The 19,492-nt window shown below is 37.2% G+C and overlaps 2 protein-coding genes across 4 annotated transcripts; one reads left to right on the forward strand and one right to left on the reverse strand.

The window, feature by feature from the left end:
* Nucleotides 1-1,848: 1,848 nt before the first annotated feature.
* LOC120633733 (protein tipE) lies at nucleotides 1,849-5,592 on the reverse strand. Its single transcript, XM_039904061.1, has 2 exons — nucleotides 5,126-5,592; nucleotides 1,849-2,837 (listed from the first exon to the last, which is right to left on the reverse strand). Exons 1-2 carry the CDS (start codon nucleotides 5,560-5,562, stop codon nucleotides 2,594-2,596), a joined length of 681 nt encoding a protein of 226 aa, XP_039759995.1. The 5' UTR covers nucleotides 5,563-5,592; the 3' UTR covers nucleotides 1,849-2,593.
* Nucleotides 5,593-7,464: 1,872 nt separating this feature from the next.
* LOC120633825 (tRNA pseudouridine synthase A) lies at nucleotides 7,465-19,492 on the forward strand. Of its 3 annotated transcripts, none has more exons than XM_039904187.1 (9): nucleotides 7,465-7,591; nucleotides 8,502-8,613; nucleotides 9,235-9,393; nucleotides 10,164-10,330; nucleotides 12,014-12,284; nucleotides 14,852-14,951; nucleotides 16,507-16,662; nucleotides 18,316-18,460; nucleotides 19,036-19,492. In XM_039904187.1, the coding sequence occupies exons 2-9, from the start codon at nucleotides 8,528-8,530 to the stop codon at nucleotides 19,323-19,325; spliced, it is 1,374 nt and encodes a 457-aa protein (XP_039760121.1). In that variant the 5' UTR covers nucleotides 7,465-7,591; nucleotides 8,502-8,527; the 3' UTR covers nucleotides 19,326-19,492. The 3 variants fall into 3 exon arrangements, with proteins under 3 accessions (XP_039760121.1, XP_039760119.1, XP_039760120.1); XM_039904185.1 differs by having other exon boundaries at nucleotides 7,508-7,731; XM_039904186.1 differs by having other exon boundaries at nucleotides 7,509-7,650.

Below are 19,492 nucleotides of genomic sequence, written 5' to 3' on the forward strand. Positions count from 1 at the left end.
CACAAAGCGCTATCTGTAGATATGTGTGCAAGAATTGGAGCTTTAAAACAAGTTTTATACGCTCAATTTTTAAGCTGACTTAGTGTCTCGATACTCAAAAACGAGTTTAATGTACTAGGGGTACAGAATTATAAAACAACACCCGACTCAAATTCGCGTCGTATGTTTGAAATGTGGCCGTGTTAACTTGTTGTATGTGTGTGCTATATTATATAGATAGTTAAACCAAATAAAGCTGATTTTTTGTACTTAACTCCGTTGTTTTTTCTTTTACAACAAATTTTAAATGGTCTCTAATTTTAAAAAGGAAAATTATTTGATGCGTTCATTAATGATGTTTATATTCTCGTGAGAATTAAGTGATAACTACATTCAAATGACTTGACTTAAAATGAAAGCTAGGTATCTAGACGCTCTGCTTACTACCATCAGAATCACTAAATACTGCAATTGTTGCCCTTTCATTTTCTATTCATTAATTTAAATAATACTTATTTTGATCAACTAAGTATAATTTACAACTCTCATTTCTGACGTCCCGCTTTTCATAGGCTGTATGACGTCATGGCAAATCCAATATGGCAGATATCATAGACAAATAAAGAAAATATATTGTATTATAATTCAATATCTACATGTAAATCTGTAACATTTATAGAGTGGTATAAATAAAACAATAATTTATTTATTAATATATTTTATTTTCTCTTCACACAGTAAACTTTTATGTCACATAACTATAATAGATAGGTAGGTACATTTCGGCGCCAAAAAATTCCTGCTCTGTTCTAGTCTTATTACAAACATTACAATTTGACATTTTAAAAATAGAACTTTGTGTAAATTTGGTGCCACAGAATATATCTACTCTGTGATTGGTGCAATGCAATACATTAAGTGAATCTGAACTTCCAAAGTTCAGATTATTCACTGTTTATAGTTCAGAACAATGGTGTCCATTTATTCAGAGTTTTGTAGGATATGTAGACTAGGGTTGCCACGCACAAAAATTGCAATAAATAGATACGCCTTTGCCCTAAGTTCTAGCCGGCAAAAGGTTTCCTAAGAGAAATGCGTGAGCTAACTCATTTAGAATTAGTGCGCTTAGCAGTGATCGATTTACTTAGACAGTAGTAAGCGTATTTACTAGGAACGCAGCCTAGTAGGTATCTTTTTACTTATTTACATTAATCGTTAAAGCAGCGATGTAGGTTTTCAGTTTCACGGCCAGGACATATCTCCGTTAAAAATCTATAGTTATCTACTAAAAAAATAGGAATTGAAGATTCCCTCTTAGAACCTGTTTACTCCTAAGGTGTTTGGGTGTCCACTCGGGGTCTGGATTATTTTCAACCGTGTTGGCTGACAAATTTCTTTATGATAATAAACATGTGTATGTTATGTCATATGTTTTTTTGTATAAAAAATATTAATGCAATTTCGCCTTAATTAAAATGAAAAGACATGACACTATTTATATTTAGTTGTGCTCAAATCACTTAATAAGTTATTAAAAAATAGTTTTTTTATTTATCCTTTTTATGCTACATCTGTGGCAACCCTAATGTAGACTGTACGCGCTAAAAAGGTGAAAATATAGGATCGTTTATAAGCCTTCATTATCTGTCTCATAATGTAAGAAACCTTTCATTTACCAACTTTTTAACTAGCTTTTATTAGCTTTATATTACTTTACATTATTGCTAAATATGTTTTGAATACATAAATAGTTAATTACATAACACAGAAAATCATTATTTATTTTAACATACTTGTTTATTCTTTTTTAATACAACATAAATTCAATGAAAAGTAATGTTGTTTACATTTTAAGATAGGTAAAAATAAATGGACTTCTTGCATTGATCGAAAGTCATTTGCTGTTTGTTCGTTTAAAGAAATCTTGCTACGGCTAACAGTTTTCTTTATTTGATTAAGAAACTCATTTATCATATTTCATTATTTTTTTTTGGGAAGGAGACTCATTTAAATTTTTGCGCAGATAATCTATGGTATCATTTTCAGCCTCCTCTGATGGGACAGCCCTTGAGCTGTCCCGTGTGAATATCACGTTTGGCAGGTATCCTAGCTAAATCTGTATTTTACCTAATGGAAGATTGTTAGCCAATCGGAAGTTTTTCAATCGATTTTTGCATAGATTAATTATTAAAGCTCGGGAAATACAGCTTGATGAGCGTGACAAACGTCATCGAATATGAACTGATATGATTTGGGATTTCACTTCTAAAAAAAACAAACGTGGACCCCCCTATACTCATCTGATCACCACTATATATATAAAATATACAACTATCTATCAAATAGGATAGTTATTAGCATCAACAAGATCGATGATTAAAATTTATAGATAGTTCTACGAACGAATTTCCACATCGTGCCAACCCTAGGGATGCCATTCTGAAATCTACCACGTTAGTCTTATTTCACAAACTTTAACTACCTTCAAAACATTGGTGCTTTTCGCTAGACGTCATTGAAATCATGACTACCGAGTAACTACCGCATTTTGTGACGTCAAGAACGAGTTCTTATGAGAACTTTGAAGTCACAAACGTTTTGTTCAAATGCCGAGTTATCCTAGCCGGTAAACCGCGGTGTCGTCAAGCGTCAGTGTCGGCACGCGTGGAGGTCTGCGCGGGGGACGCCGGCGACGTCTCGGCCTACACTCGCAGTGTAAAGCACAGAGCCCTATCCCTGCACAGCCAGACAGGAAGAGCGGTATTGCTAGAGTTCTGGTAACTGTCGCCACTTGTTCTCCTCTTGACCATCTCGGAACCACCACTTTTGTATCAGCCCGCGACCAGTAGCACGGATACCTGGAGAAAGATCACACGTAAGTTATTTCGTACTTCTATATAAATCTTTCCTCTATATAACATTATATTTTATTAATTTAGAAGTTTACATTAATTCAAATAATAGGAAATAACTGGTTTTTTCCGTTTGTTATGCCTTAACTGAACATAAACTCATGATTCCTTTCTACTGTACACCACGAATTACAGTTGACAATGTACATTAACGTTTAGTTGGCATAACCGTCACTAGATGTCGCTGTGTCGGAAAAACTACAAGGTATCGTTGTGTTCACTCCAAACGTATAATACCTCGAATATGCCAATCAGCTATCAAAAAAGTCCACTGCTGGACTAAGTGCTATTTTTGTCCCCTAAGTCACATGTTGACTATGGGTGTTTAAATGTATGGAACTATTATTAATGTTATATTAATATTGTTATCATTATTATTATTATTCCTATATTCTACGCAATTTACATGAATGATTAATATACATAACCGGCAATAGATGTCCTGCTCTTAATAAATACAAGCTATCGTTGTGTTTACTCCAAAATATCTGATCGATGCTCCAAAATTATAATATATCGAACATGCCAACCGATGGACAAAAGTTTACTGCTAGACTAAAGTTTTATTTTTGTGACTCGTGCTACATCCTGCTGGCGGAGGGATAATATCCATCATCACCATATCAACCCATTACCGGCCCACTACAGAGCACGGGTCTTCTCCTAAAATGAAACTTGGTTCAGGCCTTAGTCCACCACGCTGGCCCAGTGCGGATTGGTGAACTCCACACACATTTGAGGGATACTATTGCTACTTATGATTTATATCTACTATACTGGCAAGGCGTCTTAGTTGACGATGTACATGAAAGTTTAGTGGTCATAACCATCAATAGATGTCGCTGTGTCGGAAAAAATACAAGGTATCGTTGTGTTCACTGCAAACGTATATAGGTACCTAATTGTAAGCGAATATTTGACAGTCAGATTAACGTCGAACCGAGCCGAGGTCCGAGTCCTCGCAGGAGGCACCCTCGGGTCGACGTCTCCCATACTCCCCCCGATGTCGTCGAGCCCTGGGGCTCTTCTCATGGCGAGCTTTCGCGCTCGCCCCACTCCCCCGGTGACGCCGTAGCAACCCCTTAGGAGGTTATCGGCAAGTGTCCTTCCGAAAAAGCAAAAAAAAAGCGAATATTTGACTCCGATGTCGTCGAGCCCTGGGGCTCTTATCGTGGCGAGCTGTCGCGCTCGCCCCACTCAGGTGGTTAGCGACAAGTGTCCATCCGAAAATCGAGATTTGTCGTCCTGATACTCTATATCCATCTCAGTCTCTTGATAGGCTACTTTTCATACCTAACAGTTGTAAGACGCTTAATTATATACGCTGCACTTATTTCGTGGCCAGTACCTACTCTTCTTAAAACTTAAGAGTTCAATAAATAGGACTTGCCTTTTTTCCTACACAACGACCTACCTTTAGGGGAGACCAAGTTCGGTCTCTGAAATGCGCTTCTAAGGTTTTGTGTTTTAAACGTCATAAAACCTGCTTGCCTGAGAGTTCTGCATACTGTTCTCAAAGTCGTGTGAAGTCCTACTAATCTGCACTTGGCCAGCGTGGTGGACGAGGACCTAAACCCTTCCCATTTTGAGAGGAGACCCTTAAGGCACTAGTTCACGTACCATATTATCAAATTCTGATGAATTCATGATACGCGCTACGACCGGTTCGATGTCGACTAGGTTTTTATCCAACCATCAAAGAACTGGTCAATTTGAGGATATTATGCAACGGAAAAGAGACCCCAGTGAGATCCGGTACAAGTTGCAACTGATGATAATGTGATCTAGTCGAGCCAATGATTCGTATCTGGACCCGGCTCTACAGGATCTGGTGACCCTGACTATACCGGACTAGCACAACCTAGCAACCTAGCACTCACTAGCAAACCTGGCCACACTCAGTCAATGATAATCACTTTCGGAAACAGGTAGAGGAGCTGAAATCAGCTTAAAACCGCGTTGGATTCTACTAGCACGGATAGCATGGGCAGGAGACAATTATATCCCCGGAGAAGGGATAAAAATTTATCTTCTCCCACAGATTTTTCAACTCTCAGAGCAATGGCGCGCTAGTGGAAATTATATCAAGATAATAAACGAGGGTATCCTACACCTTTTCCATGTGCCCGTGCTTTAGCAGGTGGACACGTTAATTATATCCCTCATCAAGGGATATAATCGGGGGATATATTTTTTGTCTCTTGCCCTGCAGTAGGAGACTAAAAAGGTATTACCTCGCTCCAACGTATCCGTAACTGAGGGTGAAGTTCTCGCAGTTCACAAGAGGCGGGTATCCACAACCCTTTATGTTTACATACAGCACAGCAGGGCGCCAGTCTTCCGCCTGGGCCTTATACTTCACGTGGAGCTGGATACATTTGTACGCGTCACTAGTGCAGCCTTCTCTACAAGATGCCCAAGTACAGTTGTCCAGGCCAAGTCTGTCGTCCCGCCTTTCAGTCACGCACTCAGCTGGTATTGGGTCGAAGTCAGCGGCTAAAGCGCTTAGCGCCGGATCAGCGTAGAGTGGCACCAGGAAAAGTAAAGCTGAACCACCACCACTTAAAAGCGCTGCAAGCATCACAGTGATGTATTTGGTTAACCGCGCGCGGGCATCGCCTCTTCGGCGCGAAGATCGCACGACCAAACGCTCGGAACTTCCACCCCTCATGGTTTGGTTGCGTCAACCCATTGCCGATGTTAAAACCTTGTCCCAAATACTAGTACCATTATTGGGGAACTAGTACGCCTGCGCGGCATTTTTAACGCATGCGCTGTTAACTTATTAAACGCTTTGTTAAGTTTTTTTTACAACTGTCGCTATTGGCAGAAGCGTGTTGGTTACATGACATCGGGGTTTCGGTAAAGGAAAACCATTAAAAAGTTAGCATTTTTTTTTTAAAAGAAGTAGGCACAAGATTCATATTCAACGGAGTTACAGGATATCTCTATTTCATTTCTGAAGATCGCAGTTCGTGAGATCTCAGTCACTATAGTCAGCAATAAAGAGACAAAGTTTTGTATTGCACGGACCTAAGTATTTATTTCTTTTTTAATTCTTATTCGTATACCTCATAGATACTCCAAAATACTGGATATAATTATGTTTCGCTTCTTTAATAGATTACCGTCAGGTGATATTCATTTTACAATAATTAAATGCTTTTGGAACCGATGCTAGAGTCACTACAAACTGACGTATTTGACGTTAGAGAAGTTCTTTAACTTGTAGGCTACAGCTTGAAATACGGAAATTTAATCGCATGAGATCAGTAAGTGTGTATAGTTTGGAGCTACTGATTTCGCTTTGACCCCTTATTTATGATTCAGTAAGCAGAGAAGTCTTCGGTGGTACTATGTATTATCACTATAGTCGTAAAAATGTAATAGGCCCGTTTTGACAAAATCAATTATATACGGTGTTTTAAAAAATAAGTAAATTTTTTTGGGACGTTAAATAATATTAAAGAATATATCGCGAGTATTCTTTTTGCGCTTACTTTATAGTAGCATGCAATTTGTAATTGTTGCGAAACGTTCCGAAAACAGTTACGTTCTCAGTCTTTTTTTTTATACTACAGCTGCTTTACTGAATATCGAAAATAAATTTTGTGTAGTAATATTTACTGCAAAGAATGTGCTTGGTTCTCAAAATGGGTTCTAAATAAAGAGTCTGAGTTGATGTATCTGACCAAGCGGCACATAACTGAAGCGTCCCCGCGCGCACTGCGCAGTTTTCGTTCCTCATCTTGTAAAGTTGACTGTGCGCTCGTTTAAGTTTGATATATATTGTTTAATATTACGTTAACTATGGCTCTTCTATTTTGGACATAAATTTAAACATAGTGATTTGACTCGATTTTTGTGTTTGTTGTTATATAGTACTAACTCTGTTTCATCATGTTGAAAAGTGGATGTATAATCAACAGCCAGACACGCGTATTGGTTGTGAAGTTAAAGGAATATTTGAACGAACGAACACTTTACAATACATAATAATATCAATCAAGTACTGATACAAACTTGAATTGATTTATTGTGAGTATCGAGTACCGAGTCTTATGGTTCCATAACTAGTTACGTCGCGATGACAAATGTCAAAACGGGCTTATTACTTTTTTACGACTATAACACCTGAAGAAGTTCGTAAACAAAGCCAAACTACCAGCTGCTTTGGGGCAGCGTAAAATCCATTCTTTATCATTGTAGCTTTTTTTAAGTAATAGTAGAGTTTCGTTTGGTAGCAGAAATTAGAAATTTCCTTGCATTCTCTGCGAAGGGTTGCTTTGCTTAGTCCGTCAATTATAACTATAACAAAGTTAAAAGAACTTAAGATAAGCTACTACCCAGGAGGAAAGAAACCCTACGTTTTTATAACGATTATTATTATTAATCAGTTTTTGCAATCTATGTTTAATACATAGTTATTGTATTAGATTGTTCGAATTCTGAGTGGTACTCAGTGTTTAATGCTGACCTGAGACAATTGTGCAGACTATGCCGGCTCTGAGCTGCACTGATTTTTATATCCATGGCTGGCTGCATCTGTGCAAATTTTTGACTTTCCGGTAGTGCGGTCGTGCTATCAAGTGTCAAGAGTCTGTCATATGTCAAATGCACACAGCATGAGCATTGAGCACAAGTTAAAAGATGGCGCTCGGTGTACGAAATTCAAGCTAAGCTAACAACTTCTGTAAAGTGTAATTGGAATTAGTTATTTTTTGTTAGTAGTATCCACATAATTTTTGTACGTATTTAGGTATGTCTGTTCAATTATTTAACTTGCTTGTTAATTCACTTAAGCAGAGTTTTCCCCGACCATCTGATATAGCCAGATCAGGTACGAATTTTACAACAGTTAAAAACACGTGCAATTTGATGCGTTTTTGTTTATTTCATCAGTAATTTCAATAAGTATATATTTTTCATGTGCTTAAAACGCAGGTATGTATTTAAATATTCTTGAACCTTATCGGATGTTCAATACATAACTTTTTCTTACATTAATCAATCTTTCAAATTAATTACCTAACTTCTCTTGTCAGAACTCTGGCCAGATTACCTATCCGCAGGAGTGCTGCCATACTTATGTTACTTTGTTATTATCCATCAAAATAACATCTCAGGTTCAGGTGGAATAATTTAGTCGTACCCTATCACCTCTTGGTATTCTTTCTGTTTACTAGAAGCAGTTATAGCCTAGTGGTTCTTCGGCTTAACTGTCGGGGGGACCGAGTTCTACTACCGGCACGGACTTCGTAACTTTTGGAAGTTATGTGCTTTAATATCACTTGCCTTAACAGTGGAGGAAAAAATCGTGAGAAACCAGCATACCAAAAATCCCTCCATAATGTTCCAAATGTTTTTCAAGTCCACCAATCCACACTTGGCTAGCATGGTGGGCAGCTTCAACCCTTCTCTATCTGGAAGGGGACCCGTGGCCTGCAGTAAGCTGGTAATGGGTTGATAATGATGATACTAAATCAATTGTAAGTCATTCCAGTGCAAAAGTAGTTACATTGAACATTTCAAGTAACTCGAGATAGGTAATAAAATTATTCTTACTTTGTTGAAACAACATCTTTTGAACTTTGATATTTTTCAATACAGGTATACAAATAAGATCAATAGCTGTGATGGAGATGTTAGGAGAGAAAAAAGACGATAATGAAACTAAACCTGAACCAGTGAGGACCAAAAACCACACTAGGTACAAACGCAGGTAACTAAAAGTTATATTCTTATTAAACTATAAGCACTTGACTGCAATCTCACATCATATATCTATTATATATCTGTCACATTTAAAAATTTACAATTAAAATTGTTTGGTCATATATTTATATAGTATATATATATATATATATATATATAATAGTATTTAAAACAAAAGACTTTTCCCTTTTACTGTGTATCATTTGGACAAATGATTAAAAGCATTTTCTTCATATGCATTAACATTACTTGCCAGGCAAGTTTATTTGCTTGAATGGTGTCTGCTCTGCTGAATCTGGAGATAGCCTGTGTGTTAAAACATACTGTGATTCATGAAATAAATAAAAAACAAAACATTGTGCTCTAGAATTAACCTTATCAATTATTTTAAATGACAGTGCACGATGGTAATACAAAAAAAACATCTGGCTTAGTTTTGTGTAATTCATAGAGCAGGGCTCATTTAGAACCTTTGTAGTTTTAGTTTAAGTTTATGAATGTAGTTTTCGCTATCATCCCACTACTATGTACAAATTTTATTACATAATATACGTGCCTATTTGAAATATTGGCTTTGATTTTTGACTTTGATAAAGTAATTGGAAATCTTATAATTTATTTGTTACAGATTTCTGAAACGCCAGTGGGAGGAATCGAATGGGGATAAGAATGAAGATGAATCAAGCGGTGAGAAGAAAGTGTGCGACACACAGTTTGAAAGGATCAAGAAAAAGAAAGTAGCAATGCTCTTGGGCTACTGTGGGGTGGATTACTATGGAATGCAACGGTGTGTAGTTTTCATCTAGATTTTAGAATACAGGTTAAATGCTAGTCCTATTTTAGAATCTAAATAAGGATTATAATTCTGAAAATAACAATAACCTAATCTATAGTCCTAACCACTGGACTATCACCCTGGGCTACCACCGCACCGCATATAACATAGTGAAATATTATTAATAATTAAAACTATTTTTCCTTATAATAATTAGTTAGGTAATATTTAAAAACATGACGTTTCTGTGACTGTTTTCATGAAGGATCTTAAAGTGGTTGTTCTATTAGCATTTACAGGTCTCTCACAGAAACATAACATATTATATGTATGAACGCTTCATAAGTGCCTGTGATAGGTCCACATGATTAACAACTTTTTGAAAACATACCATTTTTAGAACCCTTTTTGAAAAGTTATTGTGTACTAAGTCTAGGACACAAATACAGAAACATTCATGTAGTTCTTCTTAACTGGATGGCACTCTGCTTTTACCTGTATGTAGCTATCAATGAACAAACAAACTGGCACATTTTCATATTTAAATAAATAAATATACTAGAAAATACACATATCTAGCCCCAAAGTAAGCGTAGCCATCATGGGTACTAAGATGACTGATAAGTATGTTTAAAAACCCAGACACTGAAAAACATTCATGTTCATAATAAAACCATTTTTCCAGTTGTGGGAATCGAACCCTCAAAAACTTGACTCAAAAAGCAGGGCCACTGCCCAATACGCCAATCGCCCTTATTTATAACATAAGTATGGATTTCTAGGAATCCTGGAGTTCCAACCATAGAGGAAGAGCTACTGAAAGCCCTGTACGACGCCAATTACATTACCAAGGAGGACTTTGCCACACAGCAGGGCGCCCACTTCCAGAGGAGTTCGCGCACAGACAAGGGCGTGTCGGCCGCCAGACAGGTTGTCTCTCTTAAGCTACGTTAGTATTTAATGTTTTAGACTAGAATAGTTTTTTTGGGCAGTAAATTTGTTGGCTACTCCGCTATTTGTATGCCCTTTAACTCTTTAGCGGCCCACTACAGGGCACGGGTCTCCTCCAACAATGAGAAGGGGTTATGGCCGTAGTCCACCACGCTGGCCCAGTGCAGATCGGTGGACTTCACAAACCTTTGAGAACATTATGGAGAACTCTCAGGTATGCAGGTTTCCTCATGAAGTTACCCTTCACTGTTGAAGCGAGTGATATTTTACTTGCTTAAAACGCATATAACTTTTAAAAGTTATAGGTGCTTACTGGGATTCGAACTCGCCCCCCGAAAGTGAAGTCGAAGTCCTACCCACTGGTGTATGACTGCCGATTGGCGCAGTGGGCAGCGACCCTGCTTTCAGAGTCCAAGGCCGTGGGTTCGATTCCTACAACTGGACAATATTTGGTGATGAACATGAATGTTTTTCAGTGTTTGGGTGTTTATCTATATATTATAAGTATGTATGTATATTATTCATAAAAATTATTCGTCTGTTATCTACAAACTACACTTTGGGGCTAGATAGCGATGTGTGTGTTGTCGTAGTGTATTTATTTATTTTGACTTCCGATTTGTCCATTAATCTGCACTTGTCCACCAATCCGCACTGTCCACCAACCCGCACTGGGCCAGTGCGGTGGACTAAGGCTGTAACCCCTCCTCATTGTGAGAGGAGACTCGTGCCCTGTGTCTGTAGTGGGCCGGTATGGGTTGATGTGATGATGATGATGATAATGATGATAATTATGATATCTATGTCCATTTCTCACCAGGCTAAATCTCATAAACAAAAACTACTAAAAACTGTTTTTTTTGTGCATGCATAAAATAAAATGTAAATGTAGTCTAAAAGTTTGTAAATTAAATTTTAATATCTCTATTTATGTGTTAACCTTATCATTAACATGAAGTATTTTAAAAACACTTTAAAAATATATCAGTGTACCTTAGTACTTAATAAACAAATTTGAATTAATTACCAATAAAAACCTCAAATTATTTAATGTAAAATTAAATTAAAAATAACATTTTACATGAATTAAATATCAAATGAATTTCCATTTTTTTTTCAACAATGCTATATTTATATACAGTAAACTTTTTGTTAAAAGCCTACTTTCAAGGAAACTAAAAGTACAAGGCGTCGAAAAGAATAATGCACGCTAAACACACATGGAAAAGTCTACTTTTTATGCAAATGAAAAATAATAAAATACATTCTATGTATCTTGACATTCTTATGAAAATTGGACTTAATTTGCTATATTCCGCGACAAGCAGGATAATCGATATGATGTAATTTATAATTTCTTCAGTCCTTATACTCCACACCAAACAGATCCTAGGCAATGTACCCTCTACGCACGTTTCTCTCCGAAACCGGAGCATCCTCCGGAGATGTTGACTTTACAATTGTTTATTGCTGACTTTACTATTCATTATAAAGTCAACATCACCTGCTTTTCGCGGAGTATAGCAAATTAAGCTTAATATTCATAATATATCATGGAATTCCGCAAAGTAACGCCTGCTTCTATCCAATCCTTGACATCCTTTACAAATTAGCCTGGGATGGGTGAACTGCAAACTTTTTGACAGAATGAACTGTATTCTAATCTACGCATTTGTTACAGCTCTCGAAGTGAACTTAGATGAAATAAACAGTAGACTGCCCTCTAGTATAAAGGTGTTCAGTATAAAACGCACCACCAACAAGTTTAACTGCAAATCAAAATGCAACGCGAGAACGTACAGCTATACCCTTCCCACCTATGTGTTCGAGCCGAGTTTGAGTGAGGGAGACAGGAAGATGTATAGGATATCCGCTGAGAAGACAACTAAGGTCAATGAAGTGCTCCAAGTATATAAAGGGACGAAGAGTTATCATAATTTTACGGAGAAGAAGTTAGTATATATTTTTTTTTTTAACAAAGTAAAGCGTAGGTTGGTTGGGCTGACTGTTCATCGGAAACAAACACAGTTAAAGGGCCTCTTAACACGTTGGCTGCTGAAAACACAACGTTTGTGTTTGAAAACTACGTAACGCGTGTGCGGCTCGAACACGCTAGGCGTGTTAAAATAAATGTACCTACAAGGATGCGGCCGAACACGCTGGGCGTGTTTTTCCGGCGTTCTGCGAGTGCGGCAAACACAAACGCTGTGTTGTTTAAATATACTGTTAGAGCGGCCTTTACGCAACAAGTGTGTTATACGTTACCGCAAGTACGTTTTATTAAATATTAGTTAAACGTTAACGCAATTACGTTTTATTATATATTAGACAGTATACCTACTTAAAATTCGTTGTTTTGTGAGTTATCTAATCATTATACATGAGTGTTTTTCTTAATAATTCCCATGCCATCGAGAGAATCGACCATCACACGTATAACTAACAAGTTCATATAAAAAACATGTTTTAGACCAAATATTTGCAACAATAGTATAATACCATCGATCACTAAATAATACCCACCTAGATAATTGCATTGTTTTAAAATATTTTATAGGGACGCGAAATAGATATTGATATCGATATAGGATCGTCGTCCTATATTTTAGCATACTCTACAATGTTTTTCTGCAATAAAGATATCCGCAACATAAGTTTGACGTCTATTTGTATCTTTTTTAGTATTTGTACGCCTGAGTTCGCCTGCACTATTTTCATTGGTATCGGTATCGTCAATAATTTATTTTATAAATATCGGTTTGCATTCCATTATACCGACAGAATTACAAAACGATGCATCCGCATCCTTATTTTTTCTTATCGTCTTAAATAAACGTTATCGGTGCGGCCAGCGGTACCAATGAACTACTCAGGAATGAGTTACTATTGTTTCGAATTTAAAAGTAAATTTAACAATGGTTCTGTATATTTACTGGAAGGATTATTATATTTAAAAAGCATATTATTTTAAAATTTGCTTCTTTGTCGGCAATCGGCATTCGTATGTAAGTAGGTATTTAATACTGTTTTTTTACTTATTTATTTATCATGATTCGTAAATGACATTCACAAGTTACACACAGGTTGACGTTGCCGCGATTTTGAATATAGTAAAATAGTGTACTTACCAGATGTAAAGCCACTATATTTAAAGCTCTTTAGAAAATGATTATTTTTGAAAAAAAGAAAATCTGTGTTGACTACATTAAAGTTTTATTCTATTTTATCCAACAAAAAAATACAAATTGCTATTCAAATGCGACAAGTGTTGGGTTTTCATGTTGTTCAATAAATAAATGAGAAAATACGAGTGATGTAATAACACACCTGTTGCGTAAAGGCCGCATAGCTGTCGCGATAAGTTTACACACGCCAGGCGTGTGGGGCCGCATGCTCGTAGCGCCTGTTTCGAATACGCTTCACCAGTGCTGAAAACACGCCTAGCGTGTAATCCTGCCGCACTCGTGTACCGTATTTGTTAATGTTAGGCAGCAGTCAACGTGTTAAGATGGCTCAGAGTCACTCAGCGGGCAATGGAGAGAACTATGCTCGGAGTATTTGTATGTGATCAAATCAGAAATGAGGAGGTCCGTAGAAGAACCAGAGTTGCCGACAGCTTTGCGACATAGCTCAGTTAGTCGCAAAGCTGAAGTTGCAATAGGTGGGGCACATAGCTCAGAGAACCGATGGACCTTGGGGTCTTAAGGTGCTGGAATGGCGACCCCGCACCGGTAAACGCAGCGTAGGGCGGTCCCCAACGCGGTGGACAGACGACGTCAGGCGAGTCGCTTGGAGCCGCTGGAGGCAAGCGGCCCAGGAACGTCGATTTTGGAACTTCTTAAAAGACCTACGTCCAGCACTGGAGATGAATATCATAAAAATAACTAATTACTACGACCGAAACGAACCTAAAATGGCTTTGCAGTTAGTTTATACGCAGTAGAAGTAGGCCAGTAGGGTAGAACCACTACAAGCAAGCCTAGTTCTTGGCATTGCAAGAACAAATATATTATTAAGTCAGTTCCAGAGATTGTGCACTTACAAATACACTTTTATCGCCTTATTTACAAATTTTTGTAATGTGAAACATGTATTTCACTAACTTCATTGTTAACCTTAATGTTCATAAATTTATCTTGAAAAATTACAGACTTCCACACAAAACATTCACCTCGTGTTTAGGGGGGAAATTTAAAAAATGTTAGCTTTATAACTTATAGAAATTAAGTTAAAATGCAGAAAAGATCTTTGTAAAGGTAGCTTCCGAGAATGAGAGATTATTGGTTAAAGATACTAATATAAAGAACTATAGTCTGTAAACCTTGAACGAAATGTTTCACTAACAAATTCATATTTAATATAAGTTTATATAAGTTCATAAATTATATTTAAATCAAATAAGAATTTTTGTAATGTACATCTGACACTGACTTAGTATACGTTTTGGCGAGCTTTAAGTGGCTGTACTGAGGATATAAATAATTAAATAAATAAATTAGAGAATATTAAATTATTTCAGACATTATCAAGATCCATCCTCGCTAAGGTACATGCTGGACTTTCATTTGGAAAGAGTGTTCATTGAATCTGAAATGGAGTTTGCGGAGTTATTAGTTAAGGTGAGTTTTCTATTTTATAACAACTTCAAATAAAGTGGGTCAAGTTCGCGCCCTAAGAAGTCTGTTACAAACATACAAACGTACATGTGAAGCTAATATAAAGCGTGTAAAAAGAGTTTGGATTATGTACGTTCGGGCATATCCGTCATAGACGGATAACCACGGCTAACATTTCGAAATACTGCATAAGGGTGCATACGTATATTTCATAAGGTAAAAATATTAAATCAAAAGAAGCATATATATTTTTCCATACAAACGAATTCAATACATTCTTAGTGTTAACTTATGACAACCGTATTGAAAATAAAAGAGCGACACGCGATAGTACCTACAGTGACCGGAGTCACTTGATTTTACTTTTGCGTCTGATGTGTTATTATACAATTGATGAGTTTCTTAATGACAAGGTTGCTTGGAAACATCCGGCTCCGCTTTCATCTCTCACAAGATAGAAAAACTAATGTTAAAATGTAAAATGTAAATTTTTGATGTTGGAAAAGAGCAACTGCTGAGTTTCTTGCCGGCTTCTTCTCGGTAGAATCTGCCTTCCGAACCGGTGGTAGAGTCACTACACACGGACATACTTGACGTTTCAAAAGTGCTTGTATTAGGCCTACTTGAAATAAATGAATTTTGAATTTTTTTGAATTTTGAATTTTTGTTATGTCTGCATCTAATTCGTTTCACTAAAAACTATGGCAGTGGTTAACTCAAACACCATTAGCGTTTTGGTTCCACAGATAAGTCTCAGAGACAGTTAATAATGTTCTGAAGCTTCAGATTATTCTGATATACATATATCAGATTATTTCGGTTTTAATTTACACGTTGTATTTAAACGATAAATAATGTTCTGTCGTTAATAAAACGGCAATTCAAGGTTACAGCGCCCATAAGATAAAAACCGCTGAGGAACGCTTTTTATTCAACTGCCTAATAATACCAAATAATAATAATTTAAGATGGTGATAAAAAAAGGACACCGGGCCACGTTTGTTGTGGGCTTCTGCGACCAGGGAGCGTTTGGAACTCTCTCACTCACTCTCTTAGTTTTAAGCGTAATGTTGTAACGGGAATTAACTTTTATCTTTTCAAAAAAAGATAATTAATTACACTGAAAATAAAAGAAAGATATTCACTAGGTAGAATGTTTATTCACTTTTTACATACACACTTGACTTTTTGGCAACCGAATAACAACCCTGTTGCGGTTGTGGTCAATGAAGGACTGACGATGATTCCCGTCGCAGTCTTAGCTTAGATGGAATGTGCTGATGTGCTACTTCGCATCAGCCCTTTCAAATGCAAACGAAAGGTATAACAGTACGAATGTAGTCATCAACGTCATCTCACGACCATGTACAATTTTTTATGTAACATACTCATCAAAATTGCCATCTATGGACCTACTATATTTGACTTTGACTTTACCAATTAGGTTATATATCTCTACATAAATAAGTTAAAATCACTACAAACAGTACTTGACGTTTCAAATGTGCATATAGAGTAGGCCTACTTGAAATAAATAAATTTTGAATTGGTGTTCTAGGGTCAGAGCTTCATGCTGCACCAGATAAGGAAGATGGTTGGGCTGATGATAGCCGTGATACGGGGACACACGGACATGGGTATAATGGACAAAGTCTTCGGCAAAGAGAAGGTCATGATACCCACAGCACCCGGCCTAGGGCTGATGCTCGATAAGGTGACTATCCAGGTTTTCTTACCTGTCTCAAAAAATATTATGATAACGTCGGAATGATGAACAAAACCTTCGGCAAAGACCAGGTATTGACGATGTCCCTGGTACAGTGAACTCTGTGGTTTTCAGTGGAATGTCCCGGGTTCGATCCCCGGCAGGGGGTTTTTTATTTCTGAATTTTCTTTGTCTGATCTGGTGGGAGGCTTCGGTCGCGGCTAGCACGTGTTTGTCGGGCCGGCTAGCTTCGGCCCGACAAAGACGTGCCGCTTAGCGGTTTTGCGTTCCGGTATAATGGGTTTCATGATACTACCATACCCTAACAGGTTAGCCTGTTACCGCCTTAGACGGCATCAACACTCATCATCAGGTTAGATTGCAGTAAAAGGCTAACTTGTAGTGGAATAAAAGAGAAAAAAAAAGTTATTATACCCATCATCACCTTGCCTTGGCTGATGCTCGAAGGTATTCATGTCTTCTTTTATTTTAGGGAAGTGTGACCGAATAATACATAACTATTTCGAAGTCACGCTACTTTTATTTGTGAGGCCCCCCGCATAGTACATTTTTATACAAGTGCGGAAAGTTGGTAGTTCCGCACGAGTCTCGAGCTCCCGAAGACAAGACTTTGGACAAATTCTTTTGACTGATAAACGACTTTTTAATACATTTAAGAAGGAATGCCAGCCTTCGTACATAACACAGGCTGCATACATTGGTGCAGAACTCCTCTGCGGGGTTGAGTATACGCTTTTACAACATGATTTTGGTCATAAAAACATTTCTAAATTTAAGAAAAAATATGACTGCAATAATTTAAACATTAAACGTAAAGTAAGAATAAACTTACAGTGCAATATACTAGGTTACATAAAATTCATAATTCATTTAAAGGAAATTGCATACAATTCTACAATAAACTATCCATTGACATTTTGGAGATGTCTCTTAAAAAGTTCAAAGTTTGTATTAAACGTAAGCTTATAGAAAAGCCGTATTATAGTATAAAGGACTAACTAATCGATAAAAAAGCTTGGGTGTGAATTATTGCTCTAACCAGGTTGCTTTTCTAATAATTTTAAATGACATTGTGAGATGGTGATAACAAAAAAAAACACCTGGCTAAGTTTGTTGTGGGCTTCTTCTTAGACCAGGACGCGTTTAGAACCCTCGTAGCTTTAGTTTTAAGTTTACGAATGTGGTTATCACCATCATCTCACTACCGTGTAATTCTTATGTGCGTCAAAAGTGCCACCTATGGGCCTACTTGGATAAAGATATTTTTGACTTTGACGGTAATTCTTGACCTACCAATACATACATGTGTAAGAACACATCTAATACAGTGAGGTTACTATACATTTGATGAATTCCGATTTTAAGCAGCCAGCGTCGCTCTCATCTCCCGCAAGATAGAAAAATGATCGTAAATGTTGATGTTGGAAAATAGCAACTACTGAGTTTCTTGTCGGCTCTTCTCGGTAGAATCTGCTTTCCGAACCGGTGGTAGAGTAACTACAAACATACATACTTGACGTTTCAAAAGTGCTCATAAAGTAGGCCTACTTAAAATAAATGAATTTTGAATTTTACTCAATACTCGTTGACATGTATTTAAAAAAAAAAAAACTAAAAGAAACTAATAAGATAATATTTCAGGTGCACTACGAGAGATATGCCGCCAAGTTCAAGGACTCCCACGACAGCTTGACATGGGAGTCGGAGGACGAGGCTGTTGAGAAGTTCAAACGCGCGGTCATATTCCCCAACATCATCAAGGGGGAGATCGAGGGCAACTCCATGGGTAAGTACATCCCTTACAACTCCATGAGTGAGTGTTTTTAGGGTTTCGGTAACCATAGGGTAAAACGGGACCCACTAAGACTCCACTGTCCGTCCGTCTGTCATGCTGCTGTTAGCTACTATATACTATAGCAATAAATAATTGAAAGGAAGGCTTGAGGGGGCTTCTAAACAACAGACATGTAATTTTTGCCGTTCAATAGACAATCGTACGTAACCCGTCATACGCGGGTTCGACTCACACTTGGCCGGTTTTTTTTATACTTCTAATTCACGGACTAAGCATATGGCTCACCTTATGGTAAGTGGATAGCTTTCAACTAAGTTGTCTAAAACCGAAGCAACACTTCTTAGGGCATGCAGGGAACTGTTACTACACCGGCTGCCACACCCTTAAGACCGGAACACAGAATTGCAACAATGACGCTTGGCGGCAGTACTTTCCTATGTAAATAATTAGCGCCGTCACAAAATGCTCTACTAGAAGTGCGATTCCATTTAACACGTTTCCCGTCACATACTAACAGGTGAACCGCAGATTCATCAATGCAATTTTTGAATATACTCATATTGTAGGTTTGTGGGTCGAGAAAATGAAGAACCATTCCTTCGAACCCTCTGATAACATTTCTGACGAGAAGAACGATATCGGTGAAGCTGGCGGTGACGATGATGATGACGATGACGATGATGACGATAAAGAAACTAAAAAAGGTGTTACAGATGAAGAAACTAAAGATCTTAAAGATATCAGCCAAAATGATTCAGATGTGAACAAAGTGGAAAATTTGGAAACGTTAGAATCGAAAGATACAAGTGTAAATCTACAGTGTGATGTGACGACGCAGAAAGATGCGACCTTATAAATAATAATTCTATAGGCATGACATTAACAAAGAGTAGCTGAAATATTGTATTTATCTAATGATAAAGGGTTCATGTATTATGACAAACGTATTTTTATTTATATTGTAAGCTAGATTGGTAATCATATTCATTTTCAATAAATAAAACAACATCTGCTTCCATCTAA

Source organism: Pararge aegeria, chromosome 22 (assembly GCF_905163445.1).
Source record: "Pararge aegeria chromosome 22, ilParAegt1.1, whole genome shotgun sequence".
NCBI classification, from domain to species: domain Eukaryota; kingdom Metazoa; phylum Arthropoda; class Insecta; order Lepidoptera; family Nymphalidae; genus Pararge; species Pararge aegeria.

Bases quoted from the DNA above. Each gene is read 5' to 3' on its own strand.
- LOC120633733 (XM_039904061.1), bottom strand. From the start codon at position 5,562: ATGAGGGGTGGAAGTTCCGAGCGTTTGGTCGTGCGATCTTCGCGCCGA. The intron at 2,838-5,125 runs GTAATACCTTTT...ATCTTTCTCCAG, and splicing joins TACGGATACGTTGGAGCGAG to GTATCCGTGCTACTGGTCGC.
- LOC120633825 (XM_039904185.1), top strand. From the start codon at position 7,653: ATGTCTGTTCAATTATTTAACTTGCTTGTTAATTCACTTAAGCAGAGT. The intron at 7,732-8,501 runs GTACGAATTTTA...TTTTCAATACAG, and splicing joins ATCTGATATAGCCAGATCAG to GTATACAAATAAGATCAATA. The intron at 16,663-18,315 runs GTGACTATCCAG...ATAATATTTCAG, and splicing joins TAGGGCTGATGCTCGATAAG to GTGCACTACGAGAGATATGC.